Consider the following 22,638-nt stretch of genomic DNA (forward strand, 5'->3'; position numbering starts at 1 on the left):
AGGGTGAAAAGCACAGGCACCCTAAACTTTAAGAGGTTTTCTCATAAAAAAAAAAAAAAAAAATGAAACCTCCTTCTTTACAAGTTGTATGAAATCACAATAAAATGTTCAAGCAGTCAGACAGCACATAGCTGCCATCTGTCAGTGCTTTACAACCTGAGGAAACTAAATCAAAATTTTAAGAGCACACTTTTTATCAAAGGAGGGTTGTTTTTTTTTTTTGTTTTTTTTTACTTCAGGGCTTCTGTGTCTTGCTCAAGGACAATGATGCAGCTGTGTAACAGTAACTGACTGCAGGCGTTATCCATCATACAGAAAAGCATCATATTCCCCCCCATGAGACCAAGCCAAACCACTTGTGGTAACAACAACTTATAACGATAAATGAGAGTCGAGAGGAAAACCAAAGCTGTTTTTCCAGGTGTTTGGACGAAACTCCAGAGTGTAGTTTTCAAGTCCATCTGAGGTTCTCTGGCTAAAACCCTTCACTCCTGGTGAAAGGAGTCTTGTAACATTCAATTCAATATATTTATTTTAAGGAGTTCAAACACATGAAGCAATAAAGTGTGTGTCGTTTAAAATTCTTTGGGTTTAACTGTGAAATCGGTCTATTTTGGTGGCATAAACGCAGTAAAGACAGCTTTGCGATCATGCTGTTTGGACAGGTCACCATGGTCACCGATGATCGTGTAGTGTGTCATGGTTTGTGTATTTAACTTCTTTCCTTTGGATCCAATCACTTAGATTGTGTTTGATTTTTATGGTTTGAGGTTGGAGGCCTGATCCTCTGGGGAGACACGTGGGCATCTTATGGATGTACTGATATTCTGCTGATGCAAAACAGCCAGTGTGGCAGACAAAGGCTGCAACTCTTGATTTTTTTTGTTATTGATTGATCAGTTGATTGATATGAATGTGAATGACACTGAAATAATTTGTATACCTTGAAGTAACAACATCAAATATCTTCTTAGTAGACTGTGGGTTGACAGAGCTGTTTTTAAGGTGTCAGTTCCCAAAAACACAAGCTGTATTTTGTCATTTACTCTTAGTACTGACAAATCAAACGCTTATCGCCCAAAACCAAAACTGCCTACAATGATTAAGGTGGAGGTGAAAAAAGTTTTTTTTTCATAATTTATGGGTGATCTGACTCTTTAATTACTGAAATCTGCACCCATGTGGCTTTTTTTCATTGTTTGTGTTCTGTCCGAACAAATGAAATGAGTGGAGCCATAGATCTCACATCAAGAGCTGGGACTTTTTGCGGCCTGTGGTTGAAGCAGCGTTTTGGTTGCCACGGTTACAGCATGCCTGCTCTGCTTCCTCACTGCTGCACGGCATGTAGAGAGGGGACCAGCCCAGCAGGTGGGCTGAGAGAGGAAGAGAGGTACAGTGGAAAGAGAAAGAGAGAGAGAGAGAGAGAGAGAGAGAGAGAGAAAGAGCAGGGGCTGGTGGGAGGTGGGGCACGCCGCACATCCAGAGGAATCGCTCCAGCCACTGGGGTAAAAGGAATTAATCAGAAAGAATAAATTAGAACATGAAAGGAGAGAGAGCGAAACAGAGCACCTCTCTGTCTACTCTCTCATCCATCCATCTTTCTGTACATCACTCTATCCTTTCCTCTACTCATTTATTTCCACATTCATCCATCCATCTCTTCTTCTCTCCTGGTCTTCTAATTGTGTCGCTTTTTGTTCTTCACTCCAGAGCTGAAATGATTAGTCGATCATCAGAAAATAATCAGCAACAATTTTGATAATCACTTAATCTTTCTGGTTGCAAATGCCACTATTTGCTTTTCATAATCTTCGAGGGCCATTTAAACAGTTTTCTTGTTACTTTCATTTTAGACTGCACAATTAATTGAGAGACTAATGGTCAGGAATGAAAATAATTGTCGGATGCAACCCTACTTTAGTAATTCTGTCCCTTCTTCCATCTTGTCACTACACCTCCCATTTGTATAGACCCCCTCCTCTAATCTATTTTAATTCAAGCTTATCTTATTGATAGGAAAAGTAATTATATTAATTATAAATATATTCATAAATCAATTGTACAAATTAAAGACTCAACTGATCACCAAGGCTGTTTCCTGTTCAGCAGAGACCTTGTATCATTAAAACCCTTCATTGATTTAACAAAAACATGAGTTGATGAGTTTTTTGTATAAAAATATTGTTTAAGGTTAAACTTTTATTTTCTGTCATAAAGAAATATTCTGTGGAGCTTGTCACAGACTTTTAGAGAAAGTCACAATTTTGCAAAGAATGAATGGAATAATAAATGACATACAATAACAAAACTGTTTTAAACAACTGAATTAAAACCACAAAAACTCTTGCCTTATAACAGTGTTTTCAGTCACTTAGAAGCTTGCAAGGGTCAAAGGTCGTCCCTTTGGGTCTTTAATAGCGTCTGCATGCACCAGCACTTCTGATGGGACTGTGTTTTGTGTCAGCTCTCAGTGCGGACACTGGTCATCAGTGCTGATTAACAAACACTTCTCAGACGTGTTTGTTGCAACAACTGTAATCTTTGGTGAAAGATGGTCCTTTTAAACGCTCCTGAGTCGGACTGCTTGATCTCTCTGAGAGACGATGAAAGGAATGAGCTGATTGGGCAGCCGCCTTGGGGCTCTGGTTCTTCCCTGATCTCATCTGATGACTCGCCTCTTCCAGACTGTGTGCGCGCGTGTGTGTGCCTGTTGGTTTGTGTGTTTTCTGGCTGAGTTTTGAGTTTGAGCTTTCTGCTTTTTTTTAAACAGTCAAACTGTTAGTTTAACTCAATTATTGGTAAAGCCCAACCATCATGGTACAACTGTGTTTCATGTCTAATTAATAAAGATACTGGATAATGAATGATAATGGTTAGTTGTAGCTTGAGTATTTATTCATTCAAACATTCAGTAGTAAAGAGCAGCCTCGGTCTGACACAAGTGAAGCAGGATAATCTAATGAAGATGCTTTTCACAGTCCTTTGATGTCACAATTGTTAATTACTGCCACCATGAGTGGAAGTGTTGAGTAAGGAATAGACAGTGGCTTTGTTGTAGTTTCTTCACACAGCTGTATGACGCACAGACTTCAACATGTTTCGTAAAGTTTGCACATCAGTGGCACTTTCAAGTCCCCTTGAAAATGGCATGAAAGTTAAGTGACCCTATGACCTGCTAGAGGGACTTTAAAGATTTTTATATGCATGTACAAATTAAACACTTCTATTTTTGTGTTTTTAAAAAGTGATGCAACATGTGGAAAGAATCAAGAATTTGAGAGAACAGTTACAGTACTTGTAGTTTGTGTCGGTGTTTAAGTTGGTTTGGTTTTTGGTTTGTTTTTACAGATTTTCTGTTTAAATAGTGATGTAAATTCTAAACTTATATGCAAATTTGTGCAAAAACCATCTCACTTTTCGAAAAGCAGATTGCCTTTCGTATTTCTTATTGCACCATAGACCTTATCTGTGTGTGCAAATGAAAAAAAAAAAAAAAAAAAAAAAAGCTGTATTCCTATTTGAATTTGGGATGTTAAGGCCATTCATCACACTTTGCCCCCCAGGTATTTCTTTTGCATGGTCTTCAATGCTCCCATAACACACAAACACCCAGGGATGAGATTATTTTGATAGAAACATCAAAGCAGCAGACCAGACAGAAAGCACCGTGCACATGAGGTGAACGTGTGGCCCAGAGGGCAGAAAGCATGTAAGCTGATTGAGCTGTCTGCTTCCCCAAAACTTGACTCAACAACAGTTGGCCCTTCATGTAGAGTCAGCCATGTACAACCACCTCGTCAACGCCCTGATGGCCACAAGCACAACACACAAAACACAGAGCACATTAGACCTATACACTGCTACAGCTACACATACTGTGTAGGAGAAGGGTAAAATGCACTGCGTATGTGCTATTTAAAATTGTATGCATTGACAGATGTATTTTAACTAAGGTGCTTGAAAGTAGCTTTTTATTTGAAGCTTTTCATGCTCATAAAAATATATTAACATTTATCATAATGTCTTGTTGTTTTGTCCTTCCAACAGTCCAAAACCCAAAGATATTCGATATAAAATTATAAAGAATACAGAAGAGCTGGAACAAGCTAATATTTCTCACTTTGAAATAATTAATCGACAGCTTGATACTTGACTTTGAAAATTTCCACATTTCAACATTTGGTTTTTACCTGTTTGTTTAATGTTTAGATAAATGGGTTGACTGTGGGATCAGATCAAAGATTAGCTCTCATCACATCATCCCCCAAATAAACAAGTTGAGTTAACTGTGTATAACTATCTAGAAAAAAAAACAAAAAAACGGGCTTTAACTTTGACCTGTGTGCTTCTTTTATGTGGTAATATGGCTGCCATATTTGTGTAATAAATAGATAGTGGCTCACAGGAAACCCGTCACTGCATGGGGTTTTTTTTTTTATGTGTGGCGGCATTTCCCATTTGGGCACATGGTCTGGTATTTAGGCTGAGCTGGTGAGTGAAAGCTCGGCAGCCGTAGAGGAAAGGTTTCACTATGAGTGAGCGATAGACATACTCAGCAGGGGACGGGACCACATAACCTGCGGATGGGGATTGCAATCACATTGGGGATCTTTGAGAATAAAATTAAAAAAAAAAAAAATGAAAGCTCTGAGGCCTGGTGTTTCCTTCCCTCATACAGTACAGTAGGTAGGAGGAGATTCACCAAAAGGTCACTTTTATTTATTTTTTTCTTTCCTTCATGAGGATTGGATAAAACTTTCATCCCCAGACCGCAGCCACCAGATAAATCAGGTCAGATAAACATAGTTGTGGAAGTTTGACATTTCACACGGAAAACAATCCCTGCTGGCTTGTCTGAGAATAAATGCAAACACAGATGCCTTTTCTGCCATGGCGAGCCCTTGGTGCCTTTTTGACAATGCTGTTATCAAACCGCCAGATTTTTTTGGCTTCTGCTAGCCAGCTCCCACAAGGCAGACAAATATGGATGTGGCCTGAAGTAGTTGTAGTATCTATTGTTTGAATGAACGAAACCCTGGAGGAAGTGTGTCTCAAAGAGGATTTATGTCGTCTGTGGTCGCCCCATTTCCTCTCAACTCCCTGTGTCAATATTTTTGTTGCAGTTGATTGCCCAAATGTCACAAACAAGTTGTTAATTGTGGATCGTCTTATAGAAATAAACAAGTACACCATTAATTAGCTCTCTTTAGGACCAATCATTAGAGGTCATTTGTGCAGACTGAAACCGTCACCGCAGTCTAGAAGAGAAAGTTGCCTGCTCGTCTGTCTCAGTCCACTCATTAAGAGAGTGATAACTCATTTCTAAACGGTTGGATTTGATTTTGCACCCAGTCACATCCATGGCCCTGGAGCCAGCTGCAGCAGAGTGGAGTGTCGTCTCTCATAAAGAGCTCAGAGGCTTTCTCACCACATTGAGCCGGAGCTGTGATGTCAGATTAGGTGTGAAAAGTGAATCTCTTTGCACTCTTTCCTGTCTCTTTTTTCTCTTCCTCTCAAGTTTGGTCAACACTACCGCTTCTGTTGCAACTACTACTACTACTACTACTACTACTACTAATAATACCACCATCATTTTTACTTTTTCTGCTGCTGCTACAACTAATACATATGCATGGATGAACAAGCTGTGCAAGAGAGATGAGAGATGGGAAACCAAAGGCTTAAAGAAATTATACTAATGCAACAAGTCCTCCTTGGTCGTTTGTAAAGGTAAGTAAAGGTTAGAATAATAAAGGTGTGGTTAAGCTTATAGAGCGATAACAGTTTGGTTCGGTTTAGGCACGAAAAGAACTTGGTTAGGTTTGGGTTAAAAAAAGTGTTCCTGAAGAGTAGGGAAGCTTCATTGTCATGGTTACAATAATAAATACAAAATTAAGGTTGTGGAGCGGTCATGGGTAAAACAAACAACAACTATTGATTTCAAACAGGAAATGAACAGCGGTCTCCAATGCCAAAGTCCTGTGTTTTGTTGACCCATCCACCCGAACCTCCTCCTAACACGGACTTTCGCTCTCTACGCTACATCACCTGACCTCCTCCTGCTCCCCTCATTACTACGGCCGTTAGAGGTCACACAACAATAAAACATAACTGTGGGTCGAGATGAGCTGCTGCACAGTCGACCTATGAGCTTGTTTTCTTTTTCACAGCACAGTCTCTATTAATTATGGATCAGAAAAGAAGGAAAAGTAATTAGAGGTGAAAAATGAATAAATACAAAAAGTTTAAAGGTTGCACTCTCACTACAAGTCTGCAAAACTACAAATAAAAACAATGATAATAATAATAATACCTCCACTGCTAGGGTCCTTTATATTTCTGATGCTATGTAAACATTATTACAAATAGCTGTAAAATAAAATGTGTAACTTGTTTGATTTTTATTTTGTAATATCAAGATCTATTAAGATTTAGTACCTCAAACTGCCAGGAAGAAAATTCTGGCAGGGAAATACTGAACCCACTATTTACTAATGACCCAAATTCCTCCCTAGAATGAGTAAGTGACCTCTGTGTCCCCACTGCGGAAACAAATGGAAGTAGAGGGAGAAATGATTGTGTGAATAATGAGAATTTGGCGATCAGATTTATATGCATCACTCCTACCTGGATCCAAATCTATATGGATTTCCTTATCAAAGCTTAAAAGTTCTCAACAAAGCACAAGCATTTGCTTTTGCCGTTACATCCTTGGGGACGCTCCTAATACACCATCGCACCACCGTACGCAAAAAATGATAATGAGTGAAAACTGGACTCATCATTCCCTGTGCGTATCACGTTTCAGTATATTATGCATAGTACTACATACAGGCACAAAGCACTTCTCTGTTGGTTGCAAGCAGTGGTTTCTGATTCATCATGGCCATGGCCCAGATGTTCCAGTGGTGTGTGGCAACGGTGGACGATGTTGTGTGTGTGTCTGTGTGTGTGTGTGTGTGTGTACGTGTGTGTGTGCGTGTGCGTGTATTTGCATGCACACACACCACTAGGCGTGTCTTTGCATACATGCACTCATGCGGGCCTATGAGCACTTGTGTCTGTGTGTGTGTGTGTGTGTGTGTGTGTGTGTGTGTGTGTGTCTGTGTGTCTGTGTGTTTGTAATTGGGGAGTGGGCGGGCTTGTTGGGGGTGGGGCGGTGGGGGTGTTTGGCCCTTTTTTTAAACATAGCCGCGTTGTTATGGTTGCCTGCGCTTTGATGTTGCCCAAACCTCCAACTAAGAGGCTCTCATTTTGGGCTCCTGACTCTGGAGAAGGCAATGATTTCCAGATTGGGAGACCTACTCACTACTCTCAAGACTGACTGCTGCGGTGGGACGGGCTGTGGGGGGTCATGACGGTCAGGCCAGGTCAACCTGGTGGTGCTGGGGGCAATGCAGAGGGTGTAGATGTACAAAGAACAAGATGCTGACATAAAAAAAAAAAAAAACCTGGGTGTTCATGTGATGTTTTTGCTGAGGTTGCTGAGAAAGTTAGTTACAGTTAGGAAAAGAACATAGAAACTATTAAACCAGACTGCACTAATCCAGATTAGTTGTTTATGAACATAATGTTTAGAGCATAGAGTTGTCTGTGCAACTTCTGCTGATGAAGATGATTGTGACACCAGAAACTATTGGGAGTCTGAGTTATTTTGTGTTAATTAGACTGAACATTAGAATAGCAGCAGCAGGGGAGAAATAAAAAAATCAGTAGTCCAAGAAGATTACAGTGCTTAATGTACTGAAATAACACAGTAAAATAATTACTTATGAAATGTTGTTCGTATTAATGGCATAATACACTTTAGACAAAATAGCAAGTATTTTATCTGTCAAGGGTTGCAGTTTCTTTGACCTGGGTAACATTGTTAAATTGTTGCATTTCCTGTATCTTCTTATTTTCCACATGTATACTGTATTTTTGTGGTCACAGGTTTCCTGGCAAATAATCAAGATTTTCATCCTCAGAAATCAAATGACATACAGCATAGCCTTTTCCTCTCAGCAAAAGCAGAAACCTTTTCTTTTCACGGTCTTATTTGTGTTTTCTTAGTCATACAGGACAGTTTCAGAATTGGTCAGTGTCAAGAAGTTCATGTATTTCACACAGCTGTGCCTTCTCTCTTCATTAACCTCCTTTCTGGGAGTCGATAAAGTCAGATCAGGTTGATACTAATGCCGATCTAATCTAATATCATGTTGATCTAGGCCAGGAGTTTCCATGGGATCAAATGCTCTAAGATTCTCAGGTCTTTTTAGTGAGGAGTTGCCACCTCATATCCCCCTCTTACTCACATGTTTTCTTTCTCTTTTTACATCTTTGTTTCACTCACTCTTTCTTTTTGCAGCTTTTCTCTGTGCATGCAGGTGTGGGGAATTTTACCGCGCTTTTAGACTCAGAGGTTTTTTTCCCTCCTATTCACCCACAAACCCAACACTTGTGTATACGTTGTATACATAGAAATGTGTATACATAGGAAGCGTTATTGCATTTAGAGCAATGTATTTGTGTTTTTTAAAGGACACCAAAGAGGTGCAAAAACTACTTCGAACTACCTTGACATTCAACTTGCACCACTATGAGAACGTAAAAAGAAAATGCCTACATTGTGTTAAATAACCATTGATGAAATGGATTTTCTCCACTGAATAGTTCTGCCCTAATTGAGTGATGGCACTCCAGACTGCATCGATTGTCTGGCTTTGGACGCTGCTACAGCTTCCTGATTTATAGAAAAATCCACATCGTGGGTCCAATTTGTTCTTTCACACTTACATAATGCATAAAAATGTCAGATATTAGGTCAGATTTGACAAGCGCTGAAGTGAGAATACACATTTAGTTATTTCTCTTGTCTCGCAAGCTGCTTAATAGGAACCACAGTGGTAACTAACTGGAGGATTAGTTGGTAAATTTCAAACAAACACTTTTTGTTATGCGTTTTAGATTTACTGTGTGGTGGATCTTTCTGCCTGGTCTGCACGGTCAAAGTCAGTAGTTCAAAATGGCTGCAGAAAAACTGAACAGACTGAAACTCATTGTGAAAAAAGACACTTCATTTCAGAAGTTTTCTTTTTCTTTTCTTTTTTTTTTCTTTTTCTGCCTTTAGTATTTTATTTCACTTACATTTTAGAAAAGAAATTCATAAGCTGGAAACCTTTCCGAACAACAAATTCTTGAAATATCCAAATTGTAAAGAGATTCCTTAGTATCATTGACTTTCATACTCCCTTTGTCAGTGAGTCATTGCTCAGTCATTGTAGGAAGTAGAAATGGCACTGAGAACATGATGTGAAGAATGTGAATAAATTAGAGCAACTCAAAACAAGAGATAATTTATTCCTCCAAACTGTTAAAATTTGGAAGCTAAAGTCTCGGATTGGCTCATATATTTACATGTTTTCCAAGTTGCACCACAGCCAAAGCAAATTTTTTCACAAAAGGAGCTATCAGTTTCTTATTTCACAACTGGCACATTTGTTGTAGTAGTTAATTCACATATCCGGTTTGATTCACAAACTAAAACGCAATTTTACAAATTGTTGTTTTCATTTGTCTTTGAAGGACGTTTTATTAAGTGCGGTCTTGATTCATTTGATGACTAAACATGACGCCGTCATGCTCAGATCTCTTTGTGAAAAAGCTCTTTCCTGCAAAGCAGTTTGATTGCAGCCACTTGAAAGGATTGCAAAGAGCCAAGGTGAATGCACCATTAATTCCCAGCGACTGTCTGTATTTTTGTTTTATTTATTTTTTTAATTTCTGCCACACTAGGGCAAGGACAACTGTGAAAGAAAGAGACTGAATGAGTGTTTTTAATGTGCCATCTCCGTGAAATGTGAGATTAAAGACGTTAGACTCAAAAGCAAGAGGGGAGGGGGTGGACAAAAGAGAGGACGCTTTAATTTCCGCTTCAAATATGAAAAGAGACGGATCTACTTAGTGTGTCATCTGAAAACTAAAGAATACATTAGAGGTGTTTTATCAGCATAAGGTCCTCTAAATGAAGGTGAGTGTGTGTGTGTGTGCACTCATAAGCATGCAACTGCGTTTCTTCGCACACATGTGTATGTGAAATACATACATACGTGTGTGTGTATGTGTGCGCGCGCGTGTGTGCTAGTGTGTGTGTCAGGGTCAAGGTGGAGGGCATCATTACAAACAAGTGATGTCTGGGATCCCATTAACTCTTTTATTCAACAGCAGATTTCTGTTCAAATAGAGTGGAGATAAAAGGCAGCAACAATATACTGATAAATCAAAGGCCTTTCAAGTGAAATGAGACTACAGAGAGTCTGAGGGCTACGTTTACGACTGCCTGATGCTCTTAAAAAGGTGTTGATATCTAATTGGAATTTTTAAAGTAATCGCATCTTTGAAGTAATTATATCTTTGATGTAATCAACAAACAGGAGATTTATTATTCAGCGCTGCTACAGTTGGCATTTGACAGTGGACTTCTTCATGCGTATGTGCATGCTTACATGACTAATGTATGTATAGTGATATACAATATACTGTGACTCTCTGAATGTAGCCGGTGTATAAAAGGATCAAAAAACAACCAATGTGCAACAAGTTCATTTTCAATTCAATCTTTATTTAAAAGACATTGTAGAACTTTATTTAAAGGTACCCTGTGGAGTTTTCTTGTAAACGAACAAAGTTACAATTACGTTCAGTGCTTTCACTTTAAAACACATTGTGTGTGTCCTAAAGGTCTGACAAACATAATAGCATTTCTGTCCTCATAAATATTATTGCAAAGCTTTTTTTCTTCTTTTTTTTTTTAAATACTTTAAATTGTGCATTGTTTACATTAATACTTTTTCACTGCTTTGTTGGTGCATTGTTTTGTATGTGTATTACCGCCAGCAACTGTTGATCAGCAGAATAGTGTGAAACCGGTGGCCTTGATGTTTAACACAGCAATATTTCATGACCAAGGTCAACACAGCAGGATGATACGATAGTCGACAGCAGAATTTATAAAGCGAGATGCTGTGCTAGAGTTGACTTTTGCAACAGGTTACTTTGAGCATCTTCCTCCTTTTTTCATTTTGAGGAGGGAATTTAGAAACATTATTAGATAGGCCTCTGTCTTATTTTCCAGCATCAATGCATGGACGTAGATGTGGGTCTCTACAGTGCTTCCGGTATGGGTTGCACAGGCATCAAATGGCGCAAATACCACATAACTTGGCCACCATGTGTGTGTGTGTGGGTGTGTGTGTGTGTGTGGGTGTTCAAGGTGGCGTTTATCCTTGTCAAAGTAATATCTTTTAAAAAATCCAGATTTTCAGTGCGACTCAACAGTGAATACAGATGTGGCAGAAGCAGGATTATCAGGGAATGTAGAGAGAAAGGAATTTGTGGAATTTTCTCACCTGTGTTATCTGACCAATCACTGCAGAGGGTGAGTGTGACCGCCTTATTGTACGTTTGAGAATCTTACACAAATAGGGTGACACAGATCCTCCGTCTGAACATCTCAAAAGACATTTTCACCCCGTTCAGACTGTGCTAACAACACTTCTGACATGTTGGGTCTTCGTGCTTCTTATTAAAAATAAATAAATCAAGGTTCCATCGTTCACCCTGTATTTACTATTGATTTGTACTAAGAAGTTATTCCCTCACGATTTATGTCATTCTGCAAGGGTGGGTAACTCTACTCCAGCAAATTAAAGGGTGTGTGAACACTTTTCCCTCATCTGTGTGTGCCACCTCATGTGTGTTTGTGTGTGTGTGTGTGTGTGTGTCTGTCTGTCTGTCTGTCTGTCTGTCTGTGTGTGTTTGTGTGTGTGTGCACCTGAACATATGTGTAAGTCCTTTGGTTTCTTTTGTATCAAAAACCGAGCTGCGTGTTTCCGATTCAAAGATGCTGTGTTATTCGATCTCTTGCAAGTGTGCGTGTGTCCCACTCGTGCATGTACACACTTGTCTGTTCCAGCTAAGGTTAATTATGTGTAAGTTTTGTGTGTGTGTGTGTGTGTGTGTGTGTGTGTGTGTGTGTGGGTGGTGGGGTGAGGAGGGGGGATTTTTTTTTTTTTTTTTTTTTTTTTAAATACAGAGGGGTTGATAATTATGGGTTAAATGAGTGCTCTCAGTCAGCCTCCCTGAGTGTGTGTAAAAAAAGGAAGGCGCAGCGAAAGCCACTTCAAGGCCGGCTAATTACCCCGAGGAAGAGAGGAAACATAAATGGACGATTTTGCGGCTATAATGTTACAGCAAAACGGCTACATCAACCTCAGCACGTGAAATGGAGCCACAGCTACGTTTGAAGACTCCTAGCAGCCCTGCACAGATGTGTGTGTGTGTGTGTGTGTGTGTGTGTGTGTGTGTGTGTGTGTGTGTTTGCATCCATATGTACAGAATCTGTCGAGAAGCAGAGTAGGTGTGTATGCATGTGTCTGTACATGTAGTGTATGAAGAATGTGTTAACCAAGTGTGATTTGTGTGCAATAGTTCACATTTGTGTATTCTGTATGTGTGTAGCGGTAACATCTGCTCTATTGTGTGTCTCATCGAATACTGATGTTTTTCCAGCTACATTTCTTTTATTCATTTATTTATAATAATGTGAAAACTGATGTAAAGAAGATTTAATTACAGTACTGGCCATAAGGATTGAGTTTTTGATGATGATAATGAAAAATTAGCAGGGTACCTGTTTTCATTGGTAAATTAGTGCTCTGTTGAAATTGGGATGATTTAGTTGCCTTTGTTCTCTCATTACATAACACAGCCAATGGATCCGTTATATTCTCAGTTAGGGCTGAGCAGTATATCGACTTTTTAAGGTTTATTAATATATTTTCAAACAAGATATAGGGTGAGACCACACAGTTTATATCAATACAGTTTGATGTTACATAACTCGTTTCTTCTGTAAAGCCGAGCTAGTGTTTTAATCTCTTCTCCTTCCCTCTCGCCGTGAAACCCCTGCCCCCGCTGTCCCTCTGCATCTGCCCTCAAACCTTGCCTCACTTCCCAGCAGGTCCACCTACAACAGCACCAGTCCACACTACCCGAGAAAACCTTTTATAAAAAGAAAAATAATGGTTCAGTTATTTAGAGAGAGAAGAAAATACCAAGAAATATATCGGATATCGCCATTAAACCTAAAAATACCAAGGTACGGTTTTCGGTCCATATCGCCCAGCCCTATATTTGGCGTATTCCTAAAACCACAAGGCTCAGAGTATCTGATTCTGCTTCTCCGGGTTATTAGGAATGCAGACCCACCTCATCTTAACCTCACCACGTCCTCCACCCCGCTCCCACACTGCCTCCTTCCCTGCACCCACCCCCCACCCTCACACCTCCCACCCTTGGGCTCTCCGGTACAGAGGCAGTGCGTTTTGTTTTCATGTGTCTCAACATTAAAAGCGGTTTAGCAGTTTGATCTTAGCTCCACAGCTAGCCGTGTAGCATACACATGAGAATTGGTTTGCGTGCGTGTGAGCATGCAAGCGAGCGTGCGTGCTTGTGTTTGGCCAGTGAGAGACAGTTTAAGGTGATGGATAGGAAAGGAGCTGTTGAAAATGTGTGTGTGTGTGTTAATGTGGAGTGGAGTGTGTAGAAGCTCTGCCTTTAAGTGATAAGGTATTCACTTTGTAACTCAGCAGGAGGCCCAGCAAGTAACACCAGATCTGCCCCTCTGTAGTGCTGATGTTACACACTCATGCAAGTAGACCAACACACATGCGCACGCGCACACACACACACACACACACACAGGTTTGTCCATCTCAGTGTATAAAAGAAAATAACTTATACTTAAATAACACTTTTATCAGACATATTCGTATACATGAAATATTCATATACATGAAAATCACTCTCAAGCTTTCGAAGACTTAATACAGCGTGCAGACAAACGCACGCACGCACACACACACACACACACACAACACACACACACACACACACACAAATATATCCTTTCATGCACATCTGCACTCACACTCGCACAGAAAGACACATATTTATACTTGCCTCCCACAGAAACAATTACAGTGCCCAGTCCAGACACACACACACACACACACAAACACACACACGGCCTGTTTCAAACACATGCAGTGTAACTTAGTCCAAGGCTGCCTGGTTAGCTGCCTCCAACACTGCAAACCGCTGTGACATATCGTATGTCAGCCAGCATGCTGTGAGCATTAGCAATAACTAGATTTCACGTAAGTTATTGAAAGCCATTTGTAAACAGAAACATGAAAGCAAACAAGCCCGCACGCAGCCTCACTTGATCATCAAAGGCTTATCGATCAAATGGTCCTCCTCCTCCTCGTCCTCCTGCTCCCTTCTCAGCTGAAAACCAAAGGGAGCAAAGTACAGCACATCTGTTTGTTCCAAACCATGTTTAAAATGTCCAGCTTTCTATCTTTCTTTTGTGTGTGTGTGTGTGTGTGTGTGTGTGTGTGTGTGTGTATTCATTCTATTGGATTTTTATATCAGTGAGCAAATGTTAATGTCCCCACAAGTGTAGACAAATGCATAACTCTTCTGAGAGACTGACCTTGGCATCTTCATGTGTTTGTGTAAAACTGCACTTTCAGACCTCAGTGGTTTAATCAAGAGAAGAAAAGAGAGAGAATTGAGATTTTCTTCTGAATCGGTTCATGTTCGTATCTGGTTGAAAGCTTGTAACATCTTTTAAGCAAGTGAAAGAAAAGAAAACGTGCATTATTGTCAGGTTCGTTGATCATCGTCACATGTTTTCTTTTGCTGAATCTGTGATCCTTCACGATTCTGACAAAAAAAATTATTATACAAATTATTCTACCTTCTAAGATAGAATTTTCTTATATCATCCTACATTCTGAATATTCTCTTTTTTTATTGAGTCATTGTAATCAGTCCTGCGTCCTGGAATATCATATTTTTATAATTTTACGCATTATATCTGTGACTTAGAACATTTCTCGCAAACAGTTGAATTGCTGAGATATGGGAAACGGGTCCCTCTGAAAAGGTGCTTCCAGTTTTCAAACGTGACCCACCTTTTTGATCATAGTTGCTGCATTTGGTTTACACAGGTTTACACAGCATGAGGGGGGTGTTAAAAAAAAAAAAAAAAAAAAAAAGGTACAGCGAAACCCACTGCTTGCGTTTACCTATATATAAGTGTTTTTTACCCTGTAACCCCTATCTCAATAACTTAGTGTGAAAAAAAATATAGAACATTGTACAAAGTCATTCTCATCTCAGTTCATTTTATGTTGTTTTGTTGTGTTAACAGTCCAACAAAGTGTCGGTGGTGCAGCAGTCTCATGGGATGCACCCGCTGACGTCCCTCCTGCCCTACAGCAACGAACACTTCAGCCCGAGTCCTCCACACCTGCCCACAGACATGAGCCAGAAGACAGGTGAGAACACACACACACACACACACACACACACACAAGAGGTTTATGTACACAGTACAGGCCTGTACTGTAGGTTTAGACATGGAAACACTGGAGAACAAACACACACACGCACACAAGACAGAGATTCATGTACTCATGGACACACACAGTCGTCTTTACTGATGTTGAATTCTTGTTGAAAAACTGAATTACACACATTTAAGAGGTCTCACACAGACACACACACACATATATACACATGCACAAATAAACACAGACATACCCCAGACAGCTGCTGCGTTGTTGCTGAAATCTGTCTACACACTCACTCTTCTGTTTGTGCTGTCGACGCATCATTCATCACTTCTACACAGATGCAGCACACACACACACACATGTACATGCACACACACACAAACTCATTGCCTCATTCACCAGACACACAGTAGAGATGCAATATATTCATATTCTTGTTTTCTCTCTCTTTCTGTTTCTTATCCCCTCACTCTCGCACACACACGCAGTATTTGTTGGTCTCTACTCCCTTCTCCTCCCCTCACACATGGACACACACACACACACACACACACACACACATACATACACACACACACACACACACATATACATACACACACACACACACAGACAGGCATGCACACAGTGTGTGAAGTGGCAGCACCGGCCCCGTCAGCCTGTGGCGGTCCCACGGCTGCTCTGAAGTGGCCTGCTCCTCTGAAGGGACCGCCAGCCACACACACACACACACACACACACACACACACACACACACACACACACACACGCACAAAGATGGAAACAATTAGGGTGACAATTGCACAAGCCATCGCAGCAGCACACACAAGGTTCTCCTTAGCAAGCACTGTACGTACAAACACACACAGTCCTCTGTTTGGAAGTCACAAACAAACACACCCGACATTTAATCACTGTAGGATTGCTGGATTTAGCCCCTGATGGAGGCGGGGCTAAAAGGGTGAGAGTGTCTGTCTGTCTCACACTTTGCTCGACTATTGGCCCCCTTATTGTTGAATGCGTTGAATGTATTCATGATCCCCAGAGGATGATTCACCATGAATTTGTTGACCTCATCGTATCATAAACCAATATAATTGTCACTTTCAAATCAAAACTTAAAAATATAGTCATGGAATTTTTTTTTTTTTTTTCTTATTGTTCAGCTCTTTCTTTCATGAACAGCTTTGGCTCATGGCCATTGCATGGCGGCTCCACAGCCACTGAAATGTGTCGGTTAATGGATAAATATGAAACAAATTGGTTGGTACAAATGCTGTGTGAGTGCAGTTTATTTTCTGTTTTCTTGTACACCTGTGAAACTATTGACAAGACGCATCAAAGGGCAGACATTCACTTTGCATTATATATTGTTTGTTGTGTGTCAGTGTAGTCTAGACCAGTAGGTTCACATTCATTAATGTACATGTGCTGTGGGCTACATACAGAAGAAGCAAACCAGGAAGAGCACATTTACACTCCTATGAAAATAAAACCCATTAATGTTAAAGTAACCAAGGCCTGTCCTCTAGCAACTAATATCTAATGCTAGTAATCTAATGGTAAGGTTAATACTGTGACCCACATCGGGTCAGCACTCGTCAGTGGAGTTTGACGCCGGTTCTACACTGTATGGTTTTGATGAACTGGCATTTCTTTCAGGTATAGAAATGAATGTCACTTAACCAAAAATGAGAGCGAGAGAGAGAGAGAGAGAGAGATGGAGAGAGAAGGAAAAAAAGGCAGAAAGGAGAGAGAAATTGAGGGCAAGAGAAGTGGAAATTACACACGTGGGTAAGCGAGTGTCTGTTTGTGTGTGTGTGAACTAACAGAGAAATGAAACTAAGTAAGTAACTTTTATTTGGTGATTAATTGATGTAATTCTGTGGTTTATTAGTGAAATGTATGAAGTGCCTGCCACTGCAGACTACAGTTTCTGATACAATAAGAGCCAAACAGATTATTCACGCTTTTTCTTCGTATTGAAGGGGGTAAAAGAAACTGAAATCATTTAGCTGTTTTACCACCCAACATTTTCATACGGAGCTTTGCATCTTCAGGGACCAGTTGTGTGTTTATTGATTTACATATAAGCGTGCTCAGCAACACACATATTTCAGAGTGCTTATTAGATTTTTAATTAAAAGTTGCTTCTCAGGAAATAAATGAACACTTCACATATACAACATACATACATACAACTGAATACAAAAGGTGCTGACACCACAAAGATGATGAGCTAAGACGGGCTAAATTAAAGTGTGGACAGCATATTGTAACTCTGTCGAGTGAGATAGGTCACAGTTGAATACAGCTTACACCTATGATACAATGGGTCGTCCTCAAGAACAGCAGGAAAGTTTCTTAGTGTGAGTGGGATAATCAGAGGATTTTTGACAGTGATGATAACGACGAAAGCAAGTACTTCTATTCATAAAAAGGAGAAAATGGGAGTAGAGACACACGTTGAAAGCAAAATAATAGAGTGAAGAAAAACAGAAACAGGAGATAAACAAAAGTCTTTTCTCAGCTTTGATTAGATATTAGAGTCTGACCTCAGGCAATCTCCTGCCTACTGCGTCTGGAAATCCCCTTTTTCCTACAAACACACACTCCCCTTGTCTCGTCTAGACTGTGTGTGTGTGTGTGTGTGTGTGTGTGTGTGTGTTGTGTGTGTGTGTGTGTGTGTGTGTGTGTGTGTGTGTGTGTGTGTCCATGACTCAGCCCATAATGACAGACTGAGCCACCTGCTTCTAACCCCTTGCACACAGACACACACACACTCACACACACACACACACACACACACACACACACACACACACTCTAACACCTGGCTCCTGCACATAACCTTTCTCACACCATCTCACCTGAATTCTGACTACGTTTCCACACGCACACACACACACACCAGCCTACCTCACTTCTCACATCATTCATCCACTCGTCACAGATAGGGAGCGGTTACCTCATCAGTGACGTCATTTTTTGCCACAACTATGTACCCCTCTGTCCTCAAACTGATCTCCTGCACCACTGCACTCAACTCAACGTGGATCAATATGGCTTTGTACCTGCTGACAGAAATTGAGGGGTTTGCAGTATTGTATATCACATTTACATCGTGATGTCTACATAAGTGCTAAGTAATATGAAAAATGCATTTATTTATCTTAGTGTTCTGTGCCCAGTGCTTCTTTAATCAAACTTTTGTGATCTCATATAATATTTACCAATAACACTCCACCATGTTTGTTCATCCATCAAAAATGCTTTTCTTTTATGTGTGAGAACAGCAGACAGTCACTTAATCTATATCTCTTTCCTACCGCAACACACTCAATACTGTTGCCATCTAGTCGCTCCGTCTTCACAATAGTAGTCTGGAAAAAAAACCTTAGACTTGTTGAATCTTGGTAAAAGGTAAAGTCTTCGATCATATTTCTGCTCAAAGTTGAAACTGCTCTTCCTTTAACCCCCGTCATTGTACGTTGAGCTCAGCGCTACTTCCTCTGTTGTTTCCATTAGCACCCACTCACTGTTTTCACTGCCTAAAAGTTACTGCACCTTAATAATGTAGCCCAGTGGAAAAAAAAGTACTTGCAGAAGTTTTGGCAAAGTAAAGATTTTCCTGATCCCAGTTCTAAATTTGACAGTTGAAAACATGACAGTGGAGGTTCAGACGCTGTCACACCTAAGCCCTGCTTTACGCCATCACCTCAACGATACAGCAAGAGACTTAAAATAAGAGACTTACACTGACAATGACAGGGATGCAAGGATGCTCGTTTCCATGGTAACCATGGAGCTTGGTAACAATTTCTTTCTTTCTTTTTTTTTTCTTTTTTTGTGTTCTCATGCAGCCTCACTAGTTAGATCACAGCCAAGTAAAAACTAACTGATATCACTGTTATCTCTGACAGCAGTGCAGAGCAGGACAGCAGTGATGGTTCAAATCCAAATCACAGAAAACATCTCTGCTGTAGTGCTGCTGAGCAAAACCCTGACATTGGATTGTTTTCATACATTTTGTAAACATATATCATAGACTGTCCAATGTCATATCCCTTCAAGTTGATATAATTATGGTTGATTATTTCCTCCAGAGCAGCAAAACTTAAAACTTTCTTGTATTAAGGCAGGTCTAGGTGTAAGTTGTAGTATACAGGATAATAATAATCAACATCATTATTAGTTTTATAAAAATAAAAAAAACTTGATTCATATATTGTTTTTCATACTCAAAGTGCTTTTCTTTGAAATAAAAAGAAAGAGCAGAGAATTTAATCACTAATCTAAGGCTACGCACAGCTGTAGTGTCCTCCTGTCAGGTTGTGTCTGACGTGCGACCCAGCTGGTCAGTCGGTTTAGTCATTTCTCCTTTCAACCACACGTGAACCACTTGTGTTTCAAAAGTGGAGCTGTTCCCAGTTGATTGAGCACCACCACATTGCTTTGACTGTTTTTCAGATATGACTGTTTGCTCGGACATTAGAGCATAAACTACGTAAAAAAGCAGAAGTGAAAGGTGTCTGCTCACTCTCATACTCTAATGTGCAACATTAACACTTGCTGTGTCGTCTCGTATGCTCTCATGATATTACGTGTGAAAACGGAGAGTGCAAAGTAACTAGCTGCATATAGCATGCATCAGTTTAACTGAGCAGATTTTTGGTTTGCCACTGTATTTTTATTTATTATTGTTACATCATTACTTGAAAGATAAATCTGGTGGTTTCCTGTATTTTTCAAATTGTCAAGAAATCCATGAAAACCTTGAAAAGATCAAAATCAACAATGAATTGATTTTAGGAACAAGTGTATCCAAAGCCTGGTATATCTTTTTCTTCTGTTTCATAGAGCTTTATTGTGCAAAAACTATTAAAACCACACACCAGTGAAGCACACTGTTGCACTGGGTGACATATTTATTCATTACTATCAACTCAGACACTAAGTCATTCCCACATACACAGTCTGCTGTTGTAAACAAACACTGAAGTGTCAAGTTTGTATTAATCCGCAGTTGAAAATGGTCCCGAACAAAAACACAATTTACTCATGTTGGAGTAATATTTTCTAAAAACTTAAGTGTCCAGTTGTGTTTGTTTTTTCTTAAATTATATATTTGTGATACATTTTGGGCTTAGTGCATTGTGGGGCAGATTAATGCCTTGTTGGTTTGGGTCCTTTTTATAAATTGGTTTGACAGTAAGAAAAATACAGAGATGTTTTTAGTTTTTATCTTTTTGTAAGTATAGTTTTAAAAGCTTAAGTCTTTTTTCTTTTACCAGGCCCTCAATTACGATTACATTAGAGTAGCTACCCTCTGAGGTAAATTGTTGCTTTCTAATCATTTGAGAAAAAACCTTTGTCACCCTTTGTTTACTTTTAAGACAATACTCTTTTGTACACTTCATTCATCCTTACGTGTTACATTTTATTTATCAATCAATAACTCAAACAAGATTCAACAATTGAAAACGAGGTTTTGCATGTCTATATGTTCTTGTTACCTTTTTCCTTTTACATTTGGGAATTATTGGAGAGGGGGTTTCACTCTATATGAAAACATGAGAAAAGGATCACCTGTATGTATGTATTTGAAATCAAATGTGAATGTGATGAATAAAAACACAGATGAGTCATATTAGACAGGGCTTTTAGAATCTGTAGTTTTACACTGTAAAAAAAAAAAATGGAATTTTACTATTACTGTGACTTTTGATGTTTGTTCCTCTACTTATGTAAAATTTGTCAGCACTCATTACTGTCCTTACTGTAACAAAACACTACAAAGTTTCTTCTGGTCTTGGGCTCTTTTATGTATACCACACAGGCAGGTTGTCAAGTCATTTAAAGGCTCAGATGCTGCAGCGCTTTCACTCTCAGTGGTTATAACCACCACAACACATTATCAGTGCAGGAATACTATTTTCAGCTCCTCGACTCTCGGTTTAACATGCACACATTCTGATAGCAAGCTCATGCTGAGCTGGGTTTGACTCAAATGGTTTCCCTTTGAAGTGTTTCCCGAGACGCTAACATGGAGACCGTGAGATAGTTGCTGTAGTTGTTATTAGATGGCTGCTTTAAAAGGGGCATTCCAAAGAAAACTGCCCCATTACTGCTATTTTCCCCTTCACGTTTCCCAACAACAAATGGTGTCAAAGCTGAAGAACAAAACGTGACTTACAGAAAACAACGTCATGTTTCCATCACGTTAAAGTGTGACAGATTAAAAGCTAAAATAAAACCCATGCACATTGTGTTTTAGGATTTGTGTTTTGATGTTAGCCATACAGTCATTTCAGGGAACAGGGTTGGCTTCAAAAAGATAAACTTCACTATCTCAATATCTCATAAAGTCATTGTCACTAATTCTCTTTTTCATCAGTACATCATTTTATATCTATTATGAATATTTGTTGCAATGTGTTTGAGTATGTGTTGTCATCAGATTTCATTCATAGAATTCTATCAGTTCACTTTTAACCTTGTGCAACATTAACATAGACAGAAAATCCATACTAGCTTTAGGGCATAGCCCAGTAGCCCTCTGGCAATACAACACAAATGCACATGTTGGTGTGTTGAGTGTGATGGAACAGGATACTGGTGAGATAGATGTCACTTGTGAGGCAGGACTGCACAACTCTGTTAAGTTGTCAGCGCAACAAATGTTTTCTCTGTTACAGGGCTTTCTTGTTAAACTGTAAAAGTAGCGCAACGCTACAGGGTGCTCTACCTGATATAGAGTTGCATGTTCTGTATTCACATTGAATTTAAATCTTTACCCACCCAACGTAACAATCCTATAGGTTTTATGTTATGGCAACCAGATTTTATTATTTCTGCTTTGTCTCTGAGAAATTTTCTTTTAGTCATGTGGGTCAAAACTACTAGCAAGCCAGTGGGAGGCACATATCGGAGCTATAGATGCTATAGATGTCGTTGCACTTGAGAATAAAACATGATACCAAACAGTTGCTGAATTCATTCAAATGATTGATTAGATTGATGCCGATTGTGTTTTCAGTTTTCTCAACACATAATCTGTAGTTTTCGCCGGCTGTTAGAGGAGCATGCAACAGGAATTTTCAGCTCAGTGGATGGAGGTTTCTTGCTGAAATGCACCTTGGGAGTCACCGTTAACGTCTACCTCAAAGTTTTTATGTACACAGGCTTGTACCATTGACTTTTTATCAAAGAACCAGATATTTTGTGAGTA

General features: G+C 39.6%; 1 protein-coding gene across 11 annotated transcripts in view; it reads left to right on the top strand.

The window, feature by feature from the left end:
* tcf7 (transcription factor 7) overlaps positions 1 to 22,638 on the top strand; it is a 73,147-nt gene that overhangs the window by 28,930 nt on the left and 21,579 nt on the right. For all 11 annotated transcript variants that reach the window (XM_056397985.1, XM_056397986.1, XM_056397988.1 and 8 more), the window contains one exon: positions 15,263 to 15,389. In XM_056397985.1, coding sequence (XP_056253960.1) covers positions 15,263 to 15,389 — 127 coding nt within the window. The remainder of the gene's footprint in view (positions 1 to 15,262; positions 15,390 to 22,638) is intronic.

This window comes from Seriola aureovittata, chromosome 15 (genome assembly GCF_021018895.1).
Source record: "Seriola aureovittata isolate HTS-2021-v1 ecotype China chromosome 15, ASM2101889v1, whole genome shotgun sequence".
Lineage (NCBI taxonomy): Eukaryota > Metazoa > Chordata > Actinopteri > Carangiformes > Carangidae > Seriola > Seriola aureovittata.